The sequence below is a fragment of the Aotus nancymaae genome, unplaced genomic scaffold, assembly GCF_030222135.1.
Source record: "Aotus nancymaae isolate 86718 unplaced genomic scaffold, 86718_ANA_hifiasm-v0.15.2.pri h1tg000003l, whole genome shotgun sequence".
In the NCBI taxonomy this organism is placed as follows: Eukaryota; Metazoa; Chordata; class Mammalia; order Primates; family Aotidae; genus Aotus; species Aotus nancymaae.
Window position 1 is genome coordinate 3,190,314 of NW_026988414.1, and position 16,068 is coordinate 3,206,381.

The 16,068-nt window shown below is 53.1% G+C and overlaps 1 protein-coding gene across 3 annotated transcripts in view; it reads left to right on the top strand.

Moving 5' to 3' along the window:
• KYAT1 (kynurenine aminotransferase 1) overlaps positions 1 to 14,725 on the top strand; it is a 33,602-nt gene extending 18,877 nt beyond the window's left edge. Inside the window, exons 2-14 of one of the 3 annotated variants that reach the window (XM_012458009.2) lie at positions 3,357 to 3,570; positions 5,704 to 5,762; positions 6,074 to 6,221; positions 9,923 to 10,072; positions 10,155 to 10,241; positions 10,481 to 10,609; positions 11,353 to 11,473; positions 12,122 to 12,198; positions 12,326 to 12,415; positions 12,499 to 12,685; positions 12,764 to 12,843; positions 14,039 to 14,125; positions 14,222 to 14,725. In XM_012458009.2, coding sequence (XP_012313432.2) covers positions 3,475 to 3,570; positions 5,704 to 5,762; positions 6,074 to 6,221; positions 9,923 to 10,072; positions 10,155 to 10,241; positions 10,481 to 10,609; positions 11,353 to 11,473; positions 12,122 to 12,198; positions 12,326 to 12,415; positions 12,499 to 12,685; positions 12,764 to 12,843; positions 14,039 to 14,125; positions 14,222 to 14,281 — 1,371 coding nt within the window. In that variant the 5' untranslated portion in view covers positions 3,357 to 3,474 and the 3' untranslated portion in view covers positions 14,282 to 14,725. The remainder of the gene's footprint in view (positions 1 to 3,356; positions 3,571 to 5,703; positions 5,763 to 6,073; positions 6,222 to 9,922; positions 10,073 to 10,154; positions 10,242 to 10,480; positions 10,610 to 11,352; positions 11,474 to 12,121; positions 12,199 to 12,325; positions 12,416 to 12,498; positions 12,686 to 12,763; positions 12,844 to 14,038; positions 14,126 to 14,221) is intronic. The other 2 variants (XM_012458010.2, XM_064377310.1) reach the window with 2 other exon arrangements.
• Positions 14,726 to 16,068: the final 1,343 nt, after the last annotated feature.

Sequence of the window (16,068 nt, forward strand, 5' to 3'; positions counted from 1 at the left end):
AAACCTGAACTGCAGCTGATGACTGGCTGGCAGTGTGGACGTGTGCTCCTGGTTCATGTCAGGTGGTGCTGGACTGCAGCAAGGAATACCTAGAGACTGGTGAAGCATGACTTCTGGGTTTGCCTGTGGGGGTGTTTCCGGAGGAGATTGGCGACTGAGTGGGGAAGATCCACCCTCAGTGTGGGTGGCACCATGCCGTTGGTTCACGACTTGGAGAAAACAAAAACAGGGAAAAGATTTTCCTCTCTCTCCCTCTCTCCCGGAGCTGGGACATTCTTCTCCTCCTGCCCTTTGGATATCAAAACTCTAGACTCTTCAGCCTCGGACTGAGAATTACCCCAGTGGCTTCCCTGGTTCTAAGGCATGCAGACTTGGACTGAGCCACGCTACTGGCACCGCTTGCGGATGGTCTGTCGTGGGACTTCTCAGCCTCCGTTAATTGCATGAGCCAATTTCCCTATAAATCCCCTCTCATCTCAATCGTCTAGCCATCATATTGGTTCTGTCTCTTCAGAGAACCCTAATACAAATTTGAGAGTTAAAAACTGGCTGGGGAAGGTGGTTCACCACTGAAATGCCAGGACTTTGGGAGGCTAAGGTAGGAGGATCACCTGAGCCCAGGAGTGCTAGACCAGCCTGGGCGACATAGCAAGATCCTATCTCTACAAAAAAGAAAAATATTAGCCAGGCATGGTGGCACACACTTTAGTCCCAGCTACTCTGGAGGATGAGGTGGGAGGATGGCTTGAGCCCAGGAGGGGGAGGCTGCAGAGAGCCATGATGGCACTGCTGCACTCCAGCCTGGATGACAGAGCAAGATCTATCTCAAAAAAAAAAAAAAAAAAAAAAATTAAAAAGTCCATGGGAGGCTGAGGCAGAAGAATCACTTGAACCCCAGCAGAGGTCGCAGTGAGCTGAGATCACACCATTGCACTCCAGCTTGGGTGACAAGAGCAAGCCTCCAGTGGAGACCCACTCATGAAGGGGGCACATTTGTAGACAGGATCTGGCTCTATCGCCCATACTGGAGTGCAGTGGTGAGGTCATGGCTCAGGGCAAACTCAACCTCCTGAGGCTCAGGTGATCCTTCCACCTCAGCCTCCCGAGTAGCTGGGACTACGGGCATCTGCCACCATGCCTGGCTGCTTTTCAACTTTTGGTAGAATAGAAAACTAGCCAGGCATAGTGGCACATGCCTGTAGTCCCAGCTACTTGGGAGGCTGAGAAAGGGGAATCACTTGAACCCAGGAGGCAGAGTTTGCAGTGAGCCAAGATCACACCATTGCACTCCAGCCTGGGCAACAGCAGTGAAAGTTCTTTTTGGTACTTTGGTACAGACAGGGTTTGCCATGTTGCCCCGGCTGGTCTCAAGCTCCTGGGCTCAAGTGATCCAGCCCCTTCATCCTTCCAAAGTGCTGGGATTGCAGGCATGAGCCACTGTACCTGGCCAAGAGTAACTTTTTTTTTGAGACGTAGTCTTGCTGTCACAGGCTGGAGTGCAGTGGCATGATCTCGGCTCACTGCAACCGCCACCTCCTGGGTTTAAGCAATTCTCCTTTCAGCCTCCCAAGTAGCTGGGACTACAGGCATGTGCCACACACACAGCTAATTTTTGTATTTTTAGTAAAGAGGGATTTCACCATGTTGGCCAGGCTGGTCTCAAACTCTGACCTCACGTGATCTACCCACCGTGGCCTCCCAAAGTTCTGGGATTACAGGCGTGAACCACTGAGCCCGGCTGATTGGTTTATTTTTTGAGACAGAGTCTTATTTCATCATCCGGGCGGGAGTGCAATGGTGCAGTCTCAGCTCACTGCAACCTCAGCCTTCCAGGTTCAAGTGATTCTCCTGCCTCAGCCTCCCAAGTAGCTGGGATTACAGGCATGCACCACCATGTTCAGCTAATTTTTGTGTTTTTAGTACAGACAGGATTTCACCATGTTGGCCAGTCTGGCCTCAAACTCCTGACCTCAAGTGATCCGTCCAGCTCGGCCTCCCAAAGTGCTGGAATTACAGGCATGAGCCACTTGGGCCTGGCCCAAAACATTCTTTCTCTTTTTCTTTTTTTTTTTTTTTCAAGATGGAGTTTCACTCTTGTTACCCAGGCTGGAGTGCAATGGCACGATCTCGGCTTACTGCAACCTCCGCCTCCCGGGTTCAAGTGATTCTCCTGTCAGCCTCCAGAGTAGCTGGGATTAGAGGTGCATGCCAGCGTGCCCGGCTAATTTTGGTGTTTTTAGCAGAGACAGGGTTTCATTGTATTGGCCATGCTGGTCTCAAACTCCTGACCTCAGGTGAACTGCCTGGCTTGGCCTCCCAAGGTGCTGGGATTACAGGCGTGAGCCACCACGCCCGGCCTATTTTTTTATTTTATTTTTTTGATATAGGGTTTTGCTCTGTTGCCCAGGCTGGAGTGCAGTGGTGCAATCTCAGTTCACTGAAACCTCCGTCTCCTGGGCTCAAGCAATTCTTGTGCCTCAGCCTCCCAAGTAGCTGGGACTACAGGTGCACGCCATCTTACCCAGCTAATTTTTGTATTTTTGGTAGAGACAGGGTTTTGCCATGTTGTCCAGGCTGGTCTCAAACTCCTAGGCTCAAGAGATTCTCTGGCCTTGGCCTCTCAAAGTGCTGGGATTAAAGATGTGAGACACATTGCCCTGCTTCAATGTTTTTTTTTTTTTTGAGACGGAGTCTCACTCTGTTGCCCAGGCTGGAGTGGAGTGGCACGATCTCCGCTCACTGCAACCTCTGCCTCCTGGGTTCAGGCAATTCTCCTGCCTCAGCCTCCTGAGTAGCTGGGATTACAGGCATGCACCACCACACCCAGCTAATTTTTGTATTTTTAGTAGTGACAGGGTTTCACCATGTTGGCCAGGCTGGTCTTGAACTTCTGACCTTGTGATCTGCCTGCCTCACTCCCAAAGTGCTGGGATTACAGGCATGAGCCACCACGCCTGGCCATTGCCCTGCTTGAATTTGTTGGTTGCATCTCCACGGTGTTATTTAACATGTTCTTCTGTCCCTGTACTTTAGTAATTCAACGGTGTGATCTAATTAAGGGCGGGAATAATTTTATAGCCGGAATAATTTGCAGGTGGTGTGTGTGTTTCCAGAGTCAGAACATGTTTGGTTTATGCTCTTGGTGATAGTCTATAATGATACGCTCTCAGTGATCCTCTCCTGGATTACTTTTTTTATTAGAGGTGATTTGTGTTTTGAAAGTGTCACTTGTGTTGCTGGGGTGTATACTGTGTATGAGTAACAGGGTTGTTGCAAGGACGGAGTCGGATAATTGTGCAACAAAGCACTGGGTGCTATTCCTGGCACGTAATGACTATTGTTGTTGTTATTGTTAGAGCTGTGTGTGGGGGACCCAAGTCCTGAGCCTGGAGGCATTTTCTGGCCAGGGCTGTCTCCTCCCTTCTCCTCTGCCCCTGGAGGAGAAGTCTGCAGTGCCCCAAGGCTCTGGGAGGCATGTTCAGAACTGCAGCAGCCATCTCTGTGCGCCTGCTGGGGCCCCTTCAGGGAAGGAAGGCTGGAGCCTCACTCACTCGGTGCTTGCACCAGACTGTAAGTGCCCTAACCCCAATATTCTGCCGCCTGCATGGCCGGGGACTTCTGGGGGCTGGCTCATTCCTGCCTTCAGAGCTGTGCATGAGCCTTCTCTTTCAGGGAGCCCTCTCTAACTGCAGCCTGGATGTGGCCCCTCCCTTGCCCCTGCTTCTCTAGTCTAGAACTTGTGTCTCTGCATCTGAATAGTCAGCTTGGGTGCTGTAGGGTGCTGCTGCACATGACCCCCTGTGCCCTGCCCAGGACCCAGTACACAGTAGGGGCTCAATAAATGTCAACTGAATGAATGCATGGTGCATAAGCCCAAGAACAGGCACTGTTTCCTTATTTACCCGAGTGCTGAGGGACACAGGTGAAGGGCGCTCCTGTGAGCATCTGTTTCTGGGTCTCCTGATTATTTCCACTTCCCTCCTAAGCCCATTCAGTTCCACTTACTTCTGTTCTTCTCCCTCTCAATCTGTGCCCCTGTGCCCATCTACTCCTTCCCCAACCCCAACCTCCCTAAACTCCCCTCCCTCCAACTTCTGCCCCCAGATCCCCACCCCCATGATCCCCGTCCCCCAGATCCCCACCCCCCAGATCCCCACCCCCCAGATCCCCACCCCCCCAGATCCCCACCCCCCAGATCCCCACCCCCCAGATCCCCACCCCCCAGATCCCCACCCCCCCAGATCCCCACCCCCCAGATCCCCACCCCCCAGATCCCCACCCCCCAGATCCCCACCCCCCAGATCCCCACCCCCCCAGATCCCCGCCCCCCAGATCCCCGCCCCCCAGATCCCCGCCCCCCCAGATCCCCGCCCCCCAGATCCCCGCCCCCCAGATCCCCGCCCCCCAGATCCCCACCCGCCACTGCTGTCCCTGACAGCTTCACTTTTGTTTTTTGTTTTTTTTGAGACAGAATCTTGCTCTGTTACCGAGGCTGGAATGCAGTGGTGTGATCTCAACTCACTGCAACCTCTGTCTCCTGGATTCAAGCAATTCTCCTGCCTCAGCCTCCTGAATAACTGGGATTACAGGTGCACGCCACCACACCTGGCTAATGTGTATTTCACCATGTTGGTCAGGCTGGTCTCAAACTCCTGATCTCGGGTGATCCACTTGCCTCGGCATCCCAAAGTGCTGGGATTATAGGCGTGAGCATGCTCACCTTCATAATCTCGGCTCACTGCAACCTCTGCCTCCTGGGTTCAAGCGATTCTCCTGCCTCAGCCTCCCGAGTAGCTGGGATTACAAGTGGGTACCACCATGCCCGGCTAATTTTTATATTTTTAGTAGAGACGGGATTTCACTATGTTGGCCAGCTGATCTCGAACTCCTGATTTCAGGGGATCTGCCCACCCCAGCCTCCCAAAGTGCTGGGATTACAGGCGTGAGCCACCACGCCTGGACCCTGGCCAGTTTCTGCACATCCGTGGCTGAGGAGGGAGCTGGCCTGGGAGGAACACTAGGAGGGGAGGGGTGAGCCAGGAGCCAGGACCCTGGGAGCCTCCCAGGACTGGATTAGTGCCTCCCTCAGAGTTAGAACCTGGCCTTGGGTCCAACAGGCCTAAATCTGAGTGTTTATTGTGTGGCCTTGAACACATCACTTCCCCTCCTGCACTCTCCAGCCTGTTTTCCACCTTCTGTTTTCTCATTGATAAGATGGGCCTGGCCAGGTCGTTCTGGGAATTAAATGGACATGCTTAGCAAGACCACTCTAAGTGGAGGCTGCCGCTGTCCCTGTTGCCGTTCCCTTCCCTCCCCACCCTCCCTCTCCGCCCACCTCCTGCTCCTCTTTCTTAACCCTCAGCCTGACCTGAGTCAGACTTTAACCTGGCCAAGTCAGGTTCTGTCTCAGGACACATGGAGCCAGGGCTGGAAGCCTCCACTGGGTAGGCGCCAGGAGGCCCTGCAGTTTGGAGAGGTGGGGGCTGCTGGAGTGGGGAGGAGCCAGGCTGGGGTTTGGAGGGTAACAGGCTTGAGGGCGGGCAGAAACCTGCCCTGCCTTCTGCAAGCTCTGATCTCTGCCTCCTCCCTGGGAGCAGACAGGGTGGGGCTCTGGCCTAAAAGCAGCCGGCCCTCCCATGCTCGAGTCGCGACCTCGGCCCCCAGACAGATTCCATCTCTCACCTGGCACTTGTTGGTCTCCAGCTCACCATGGCCAAACAGCTGCAGGCCCGAAGGCTGGACGGGATCGACCACAACCCCTGGTGAGCCAGCTGGGCTGGGAAGGTGTGTGGGTGTCCCCTCGGGCATGGGTTGGCCATCCCTGGGTTTACAGCAACTCAGGGATGGCCACCATACCTGGCTAATTTTTGTATTTTTAGTAGAGACAAAGTTTCACCGTGTTGGCCAGGCTGGTCTCGAACTCCTTACCTCAAGAGATCTGCCCACCTCGGCCTCCCAAAGTGCTGGGATTACCGGCGTGAGCCACTGTGCTGGCCAGCTGTCCAGTTTTTCTAAACAGTCTAAAATCCAGGTCAGGATGGTGGGCTGTACTGATTCTCCATTTGTCACCCAGGGTGGAGTTTATCAAACTGGCCAGTGAGCATGACGTCGTGAACTTGGGCCAGGGCTTCCCTGATTTCCCACCCCCAGACTTTGCCGTGGAAGCCTTTCAGCACGCAGTCAGCGGAGACTTCATGCTCAACCAGTACACCAAGGCGTTTGTGAGTCTCTCCGTCTCTCCTGGAGGCACTGGGGGAGGAAGGGGGCAGGACTTTCTGGACATCAATCCCACACGGGTGTCAGGGGACAGAGCTAGGGGATTCTGTCTGACCATAGTTAAATGTTTACTGAGCGTGTCCTCTGTCCCAGAACCTGTGCCTCGTGGTCTAGTGAGGATGGCAGACAAGAAACCAGTAATGACAGGCAGTTGATACGTGCTGTGATGGAGGAGGATGGGATATTGTGGGAGTAAGAAGGAGGGAGGGAATAAAACCTGGGGAGGGGGCTGGGGAGATTCGCGAAGACTTCCTGGAGGAGGTGACACGGAGATCAAGTCCTGGAAGACGAGCTACTGATTGGATTATACTCTAAATCCATACTTTTTCTAGAAAGGACACGTACTAAATCCAGTGCTAATCCATCTAATCCAAAGCTTGGATTAGAACAATCTTTTTCTCTTTCGAGACAGTGTCTCACTCTGTTATCCAGGCTGGAGTGCAGTGGCGCCATCATGGTCCACTGCAGCCTCAACCCTGCCAGGCTCAAGTGGTCCTCCCACCTCAGCCTCTCGAGTAACTGGGACTACAGGTGTGTGTCACCATGCCCAGCTAATATTTATTTATTGATTTATTTTTGAGACAGGGTCTCATCTTGTCACCTAGGCTAGAGTGTAATGACATGATCACGGCTCACTGCAGCCTCTACCTCTTGGGGCTCACATGATTTGCCATTTCCCGGGGCTCATGTGATCCTCCCACCTCAGCCTCCAGAGTTGCTGGGACTTCAGGGGTGGGCCACCATGCCCAGCTGATTTTTCGGGGGCATATTTTGTAGGGACAGGGTTTCACCATGTTGCCCAGGCTGGTCTGAAACTCCTGGGCTTGAGTGATCCTGCCACCTTGGCCTCCAAAAGTGCTGGGATTACCGGCATGAGCCACCATGCCCTCATTCTTTTTAATGGCTGCACGCTGTTGTGTTGCCTAGATGTGCATAATTTATTTAAGCAGTCCTGCACTGATGGACTGCTTCCGCTATCAGTATCATCAGCAGTGCCATGGTGAATATCCCTGCGTGGACATCTTTGTATACATAGGTACTTTTCTAAGATAAATTCCTAGAAGTAAAACTAGTGAATGAAAGGCTATAAATATTTATAAATATAACAGGTGGGTATCGTTAAGAAGCAGTGTGTGCCTGTAATCCCAGCTACACGGGAAGCTGAGGCAGGAAGATTGCTTGAGCCCAGGAGTTTGAGGCCAGTGCAGCATAATGAGATCCTGTCTCACAAATAAATAAATAATTGTCCTCCAGTAAGGTTTACTCAATAGGCTGGTCTCAGAGCTGGTTGGAAAGTTCCTTCTTTGATTTAAAAAAAAAAAATTCTTCTTGGGTTGCTTGGGCTGAAAAAAATTCATTTGGGTATGTGTCTTTTTCTTGCTGCTTTTTCTTTTCTTCTTCTTCTTCTTTTTTTTTAATAGAGACAGGGGCCGGGTGTGGTGACTCACGCCTATAATCCCAGCACTTTGGGAGGCCGAGAGGCAGGCGGATCACCTGAGGTCAGGAGTTGGAGACCAACCTGCCCAACGTGGTGAAACCTGTCTCTACTAAAAATACAAAAGAATTAGCCGGGTATGGTGGCACCTGTCTGTAATCCCAGCTACTTGGGAGGCTGAGGCACGAGAATCCCTTGCACCTGGGAGGCGGAGGTTGCAGCAAGGCGAGATCGCACCACTGCACTCCAGCCTGGGCAACAGCAACAAACAGAGACAGGGTCTCCGTGTGTTACCAAGCTGCTCTCAAACTCCTGGGCTCATGCAGTCCTCCCACCTCGGCCTCCCAAAGTGCTGGTTACAGGCATGAGCCACTGCACCCGGCCTGTCTTGCTGCATTGTCAGAGCTCTTTATAGATTAAATATTTTACCTCTTTCTTTTATGTTGCAGTTCTTTTCCTCTTTTAACTTTCTTCACGGTGCCTTTGATTTTTATTTAATTAATTTACTTTTTGAGACAGAGAGTCTCAATTCTGTCACCCAGACCGGTGTGATTATAGCTCACTGCAGCCTTGAGCTCCTGGGCGCAAGCAGTCCTCCTGCCTCAGCCTCCCAAGTACCTGGGACTACAGGCACGTGCTACCACACCTGGCTAAGTTTTTTTGATTTGCCATCAATAGAGATGGAGTCTCCCCGTGTTGCCCAGGCTGTTCTCAAACTCCTGGCCTCAAGCAGTCCTCCTGCCTCATTCTCCAAAGTGCAAGGATTACAGGCGTGAGGCCCTGTGCCTGGCCTGTGCCTTTTGTTGTACAGAAAAATTTTTATTTTTATGTGGCCAAATCTGGTTTAGTGAGTTACTTAGTTAAGTTCTAGACAAGGTTTCGATCACTTGGCTTACCCTTGAGTATAAGTGTCCTCAGCAAACAAGCTTCTGGATCTAATCTTCCTCTCGAAAAGGGATGCTTCCAAAGCTGCAACATGAGCTTCCTGCCCCTCAACTATGTGAGACTTTGGACAAGTAATTTCCTTTCTCTGGGTCTCTATTTTTCTACTTGTCAAATAGTGAGGATCAGGCCAGGCATAGTGGCTCACACCTATAATCCCAGCACTTTGGGAGGCCAAGGCAGGCGGATTACCTGAAGTCAGGAGTTCGAAACCAGCCTGGTTAACATAGTAAAACCCCATCTCCACTAAAAATACAAAAATTAGCCGGGCGTGGTGGCACACACCTATAGTCCCAGCTACTTGGGAGGCTGAGGCAGGAGAATCACTTGAACCCGGGAGGCGGAGGTTGCAGTGAACTGCAATTGTACCACCGCATTCCAGCCTGGGCAACGTGAGTGAGACCCTGTCTCAAAAAAGGCTGGGTGTGGGGGCTCATGCCTGTAGTCCCAGCACTTTGGGAGGCCGAGGCGGATGGATCATCTGAAGTCAGGAGTTCAAGACCATCCTGGCCGACATGGTGAAACTCCGTCTCTACTAAAAATAAAAAATTAGCCGGGTGTGGTGGCATGTGCCTGTAATCCCAGCTACTCAAGAGGCTGAGGCAGAAGAATCGCTTGAACCTGAGGAGTAGAGGTTTCAGTGAGCCGATATCACACCATTGGGCTGAAACCTGGGCGACAAGGCGACAAGAGCGAAACTTCGTCTCAAAAAAAAAAAAAGCCTCTCCTGCAAAGCTGCTGGGAGGATGAGGTGGGCACAGACTTAGAGATGTGGATAGTGGAGAGTTTCTGCTGCCTCAGGGGCTCTTGGACTGAGGTTCATGGAGGCAAGCACTTCCTCTGGTTCTCTGCTAAATCCCCGCCCTGGCTCCGGGCCTGGCACAGAACAGGCCCTATGGCAAATGCTGCTGGAGGAGATGGAAGAGCTTAGCACTGGATATTTGAGTCAGCGCAGCCTGGTGGTTAGGACCCTAGAGTCTGGGGCTGTACAGATTGTGTGGCCTTTACCTGCCAGAGTACGCAAGATCACAACAGCACCTCCTCCGGGTCATTGAGAGGATGAGATCAAAGAAATCCTACAAATAACCTGGTGTGTAGAGGAATCCAGAGTGTTGAAAGCCTAACTATTCCATGTCCCCTGGGGCCCAGGCTATCAGTAGCTGACTTGGCCCCCAGGCCTGCTGCTGGAAGGTGCTAGAATTTGGGTACAGCTGGGCAGGAGGATGGGCCCAGGATGAGCTGAGCCGTTGACCCCTGCTGTCCTGGCAGGGTTACCCACCACTGACGAAGATCCTGGCAAGTTTCTTTGGGAAGCTGCTGGGTCGGGAGATGGACCCGCTCAGGAATGTGCTGGTGACTGTTGGTGGCTACGGGGCCCTGTTCACAGCCTTCCAGGCGCTGGTGGATGAAGGAGACGAGGTGAGTGGGAGCAAGACGTGGGCAGAGTGGGAGCGAGAGGTCAGGGCCACGCTGCCTCCAGCTGATTTGACCCTTGTATCAGGTCATCATCATCGAACCCTTTTTTGACTGCTACGAGCCCATGACATTGATGGCAGGGGGTCGCCCTGTGTTTGTGTCCCTGAAGCCGGTAAGGGTGCTGGGTGGAGGGTGGATGGGCAGAGGGATCCAAGGCATGGGTTGAGTTGGACTCTGGGAGTTGGGAAAGGAGGAAGGAAGTGAAGGAAGCCAGTTCTCCTAAGCTGGGAGGGCAGAGCGGGGAGGGGTGTGTGTTGGGAGCCCAGGGGAGGGAAGGTGGGGACAGATGCTGGGGGAGGAACTGCATGTCAGGTGGGTAAGTGGTGCTACCCCTGCCACCTGCTCCTGCAGAGTCCCAGCCAGAACGGAGAACTGGGTTTCAGCAGCAACTGGCAGCTGGACCCCACAGAGCTGGCCAGCAAATTCACATCACGCACCAAAGCCCTGGTCCTCAACACCCCCAACAACCCCGTGGGCAAGGTACTGGAGAGACCTCCTTCCATCGCCCCCTGCAGACCTGGTCACGTCTCCCGCATTGTTACTGAGTTGCTGCTGTGGGGCCTCCGTTTCTTCATTTGTGTGTGGGAGGGCCACGCACAATGAGCTCTGAGGACCAAGGCTCCAGAGGTCCAGGGAGGGGCAGGAATCCCCAGGGAAGGCCTGAGGGCTGGGAGCCCCCATCACTTCCCAGTGACCCTGGGATAGCGACTGTGCCTCTCAAAGTATCTCATCTGTAATATGGGAACCTGAGAGAACTGACTTCACGGGGTTAATGTTGCAGGGATCCAGTGGGATGGTGTGAAACAGCCCTTAGCACTGGGCCCGGCTGTATTCGCTATTTATTTATTTTTTTGAGACAGAGTCTCACTCTGTCTCCCAGGCTACAGTGCAGTGGCGTGATCTTGGCTCACTGCAACCTGTGCCTCCTGAGTTCTGCAATTCTCCTGCCTCAGCCTCCCAAGTAGCTGGGATTATAGGCACCTGCCACCACACCCAGCTAAGTTTTGTATTTTTAGTAGAGACAGGGTTTCACCATGTTGGCCAGGCTGGTCTCAAGCTCCTGACCTCAAATGGTCCACCCACCTCAGCCTCCCAAAGTGTTGGTATTACAGGCATGAGCCACCGCGCCTGGCTGTAGCTGTATTCTTTAACCTCTCTGAGTAGGCCTCTGTGTTTGGGGATGGTCTCAGCTGCAGGTCTGTGCTCTCCTTGGGCCTCTGCAGGTGTTCTCCAGGGAAGAGCTGGAGCTGGTGGCCAGCCTGTGCCAGCAGCACGACGTGGTGTGCATCACTGATGAAGTCTACCAGTGGCTGGTCTACGATGGGCACCAGCACATCAGCATTGGTGAGCCGAGCCCGCCCGGAGCCCCTTCCCTGCACGTTGGTGGCAGGGACTTGACCTCACTTGAGAGTCAGTACAGGCCTGGTAGTTAGAACCCAGCGTTCTGGAGCCCTGCAGATCCTGTGACCTTTGCCTCCCAGAGTACACAGGATCACAGTAGCGTCTGCCTCCTTGGTTGTGGAAAGGATGAGATCAAGAAATCCTAGGCAAGGTGCAGTGGCTCATGCCTATAATCCCAGCACTCTCGGAGGCTGAAGCCAGCAGATCACTTGAGGTCAGGAGTTCAACACCAGCCTGACCAACAGGGCGAAATGCTGTCTCTATTAAAAATGCAAAAATTAGCTGGGCATGGTGGCGCGTGCCTGTAGTCCCAGCTACTTGGGAAGCTGAGGTAGGAGGATCACTTGAACCCAGGAGGCAGAGGTTGCAGTGAGCCAAGATGGCGCCATTGCACTCCTGCCTGGGCAACAGAGTGAGACTCTGCTCAAAAAAAGAAAGAAAGAAAGAAAGAAAGAAATCCTTCAAAAAGCTTAGTGTGTAGAGGAATCCAGGATGTCAAGAGCCTATGTGTGTCCCCTGGGGCCCCAGCCACCACCCTCCCCTTCCCCCCTCACCCCCATCTCAGCAGCTGCTCTGTTTGGCCTTGGGCAGCCAGCCTCCCTGGCATGTGGGAACGGACCCTGACCATTGGCAGCGCCGGCAAGACCTTTAGCGCCACTGGCTGGAAGGTGAGTTGCTGAGGGTGGGAGGTCACTGCCCTCTGCAAGATCCCTGGCAGGTGAGGTGGTCCTAGGAGTGAGGAAGGCTGAAGCCGGGCCTGGAAGGTCCTCACCCCTACCGGTGTTCCTGCTGCAGGTGGGCTGGGTCCTGGGTCCAGATCATATCATGAAGCACCTGCAGACTGTGCACCAGAACTCTGTCTTCCACTGCCCCACACAGAGCCAGGTAGGAGACCTCATGGCGGGGTAGGGGGGGCCGGCCCCCGCATCAGGAAACAGCTGATCTAGCTGCATGTCTGCCGTGCCTAGGCCGCAGTAGCCGAGAGCTTTGAGCGGGAGCAGCTGCTCTTCGGCCAGCCCAGCAGCTACTTCGTGCAGTTACCGCAGGCCATGCGGCGCTGCCGTGACCACATGATCCGCAGCCTACAGTCGGTGGGCCTGAAGCCTGTCATCCCCCAGGGCGGCTACTTCCTCATCACAGACATCTCAGACTTCAGTGAGTGAGACTGGCCAGTCTGGGCAGGGTGCAGGGGCTGGAGGCTGCAGGGGGCTCAGTGTGGCCTCTGTCTCCCAGAGAGGAAGATGCCTGACCTGCCTGGAGCTGTGGATGAGCCCTATGACAGCCGCTTCATCAAGTGGATGATCAAGAGCAAGGTGGGCTGGGCCACTGCTGGGCTGCCATGTATGGTTTCACAGGTTGTCTGCTGCCCAAGGGTGCCCAGCCAAGAGGCTCCTGGGCCAGATCCTAGTCCAGCCTCTGCTATGAACCCTGGAGCAGAGTTGCATCCACTTCAAACAATAAGGAGCCTGTTTCTTTCTCTTTGTATTTTTTTTTTTTTCCTTGAGACAGAGTCTCACTCTGTTGCCTAGGCTAGAGTGCAGTGATGCGATCTTGGCTCACTACAACCTTCGCCTCCAGGGTTCAAGCGATTATCCTTCCTTAACCCCCCAAGTAGCAGGGATTACAGGCATGCATCACCACACCTGGCTAATTTTTGTATTTTTAGTAGAGACAGGCTTTCACCATGTTGGTCAGGCTGGTCTCAAACTCCTGACCTCAGGTGATCCAAGCTCCCCTTGGCCTCCCAAAGTGCTGAGATTACAGGCGTGAGCCACCATGCCCAGCCGGAGGAACCTGTTTCTAACTTGCCCAGAGATGGGGTGTGGGCTGGCAGGATTTCCTGTCTCATTGGGTCTCCATCTTTCCATGTGTACGGTGAGGAGCTGGCCCATGAACTCAGGTCCATCCAGGTTCCATCTATGACTGTAAGGCTTAGTTCTTCTCTGGCTCTGCCCTGACCTGCTCTTTTGATCCTCCCTCTCAGCTTCCATCTGCCTTCTATACCCAGTGAGGGACTTGGAATGACACTCTGGGATTCTTTTCCCCTGACTCTGTGGGGGTTTTTTGTTTTCTGTTTTTTGTCTTTGAGACGGAGTTTTGCTCTTTTGCCCAGGCTGAAGTGAAATGGCCTGATCTCAGCTTACTGCAACCTCCGCCCCTCCAGGTTCAAGCGATTCTCCTGCTCAGCCTCCCAAGTAGCTGGGATTACAGACATACACCATAACGCCCAGCTACTTTTTGTATTTTTAGTAGAGACGGGGTTTCCCCATGTTGGCCAGGCTGCTCAAACTCCTGACCTCAGGTGATCTACCTGTCTTGGCCTCCCAAAGTGCTAGGATTACAGACCACCACGTCCGGCCCTTTGCCTCTGACTTTGATGCAGCACTCGGTGCTGGGTTGCAGCCAACTCTCGTTCCCCAGTTGGTCGTGGGAACCTCTCCGTCCTACCGGAGCTGAGGCCTGCTTGGCCATGAGGCCGTGTTGAGACATGTCCTTCCTCCTCCCCAGGGCTTGGTGGCCATCCCTGTCTCCATCTTCTGTAGTGTGCCACATAAGAAGCACTTTGACCACTATATCCGCTTCTGTTTTGTGAAGGTAAAGGGCGGGACTAGGGGAGGAGAGACCTCACAGAGCTTCCCAAGGCCCCCTGGGAGCATGGGGAGAGGGTCGGACCATTCTGTGTTGGTGCAGGACGAAGCCACGCTCCAGGCCATGGATGAGAAACTGCGGAAGTGGAAGGCGGAGCTCTAGCCCTGAAGTCACGCCCTTGGCCCTGACATCCCCACATCTCCACAGAGATGCTCTTTGGGTGTCTGTCTTTGTCCCTATTTCAGCCATGTCCAGGTCGGGGAAGACAGTATTGGGAAACCTCTTTATGACACAGAATGTTCTGGGCGGGAGCCGCCTGTCTTCATCGTAGAGAACCAAGTGCCTCCTGTCTGAGAGGTGAGGGTCGGCCTGACCTGGGCCTCTCCCTGCGCCTCCATAGGTGGGTTTGTAGGGTCTTGGGTTGCTTCTGGTCTCTCCAGGCTTGGCTGAGTCCGGAGGGCAGAGTCCCACAATGTACTGATCACATTGCAGCCCTGCTAACGCTCAGGCACAACCTCACCTTTCCTGGCTCATCTCGGCCTTGGAAGTTGCCTTTAGGCTTCAGTCCTCCTTTTCATCCATAATAAAATGTTTAAGTTATTCGAATCCTTACTGATGGCTTCTCTCTGCTTCACATTCGTGCCGATGGCTGATGTAACTTGATAAAAATGCCCAGGAAAACCTCAGACACCCCCCAACTTTGTACAAATGGTTTCTGTAGTCACATAGTTAGTGGCACAACCAGGCCTAGAACCCAAGACCCCCAAATTAATTCCTCACTATTAATCTTTTTTTTGAGACCAAGTCTCGCTCTGTCACCCAGGCTGGAATGCAGTGGCGCACGCTCGGCTCACTGCAACATCTACCTCCCAGATTCAAGCCATTCTCCTGTCTCAGCCTCCTGAGTAGCTGGGACTACAAGCACTTGCCACCATGCCCAGCTAATTTTTGTGTTTTTTTGGAGATGGGGTTTCGCCATGTTGGACAGGCAGGTATCAAACTCCTGATCTGAGGTCATCTGCCTGCCTTGGTCTTCCAATGTGCCGGGATTACAAGCATGAACCACCAAACTTGGCGTCTGATATTAATCTGATGGTAGCAGTTACTGGTGCTGGGTGTGGTGGCTGGGGTAGGGGTGTCATGTGTGTGTTGGAGGGGATTGGGGCTTGTGACAAGGAAGACATGGACATTCCCACAGGGGTGAGAGAATAGCACAGTGAGGGCCAGGAGGACCAGGGACTTATATAATTCGCAGGAGGAGGAGGAATGAATGTTGATTGTGCAAGCCCTATCTGCCAGGATGCCCATCATCTTAATCCTCTGAGACTGAGACCTGAGTTATCTCTAGTTCACAAGTGAGGAAAACATTCTGAAGGTAAGGTGAAGTGACGTGCCCAGGCCTTCTAGCTGGCCCAGTGTGTCTCTCACTGGATAGCAGTGGTAGCTCCTGAATTCCTTGGGAAGGTGGTATTAGAGGCCTTACCTTGAAGTTGCATTGTGCAGCAAGCACGTGGGTTTGGCTCATATCATATGTTTAACTGATAGGAATATATCATATAATAAAATACACATTTGGTCTTTGCCCTTAGTAAAGAATTCCTTGGCTGGTCACGGTGGCTCACACCTGTAATCCCAACACTTTGGGAGGCCAAGGCAGGCAGATCACAAGGTCAGGAATTCAAGACCATCCTGGCCAATATGGTGAAACCTCATCTCTACTAAAAATACAAAAAAATTAGCTGGGAGTGGTGGTACACACCTGTAATCCCAGATACTCAGGAGGCTGAGGCAGGAAAATCTGTTGAACCTGGGAGGCAGAGGTTGCAGTGAGCCAACATCGCACCATTGCACTCCAGCCTACGAGACAGAGCAAGACTCCGTCTCAAAAAAAAAAAAAATTCCTCAAATCGTTGGAGTCTTTGGATGATAGGCATGTCTTCTTGGTCACA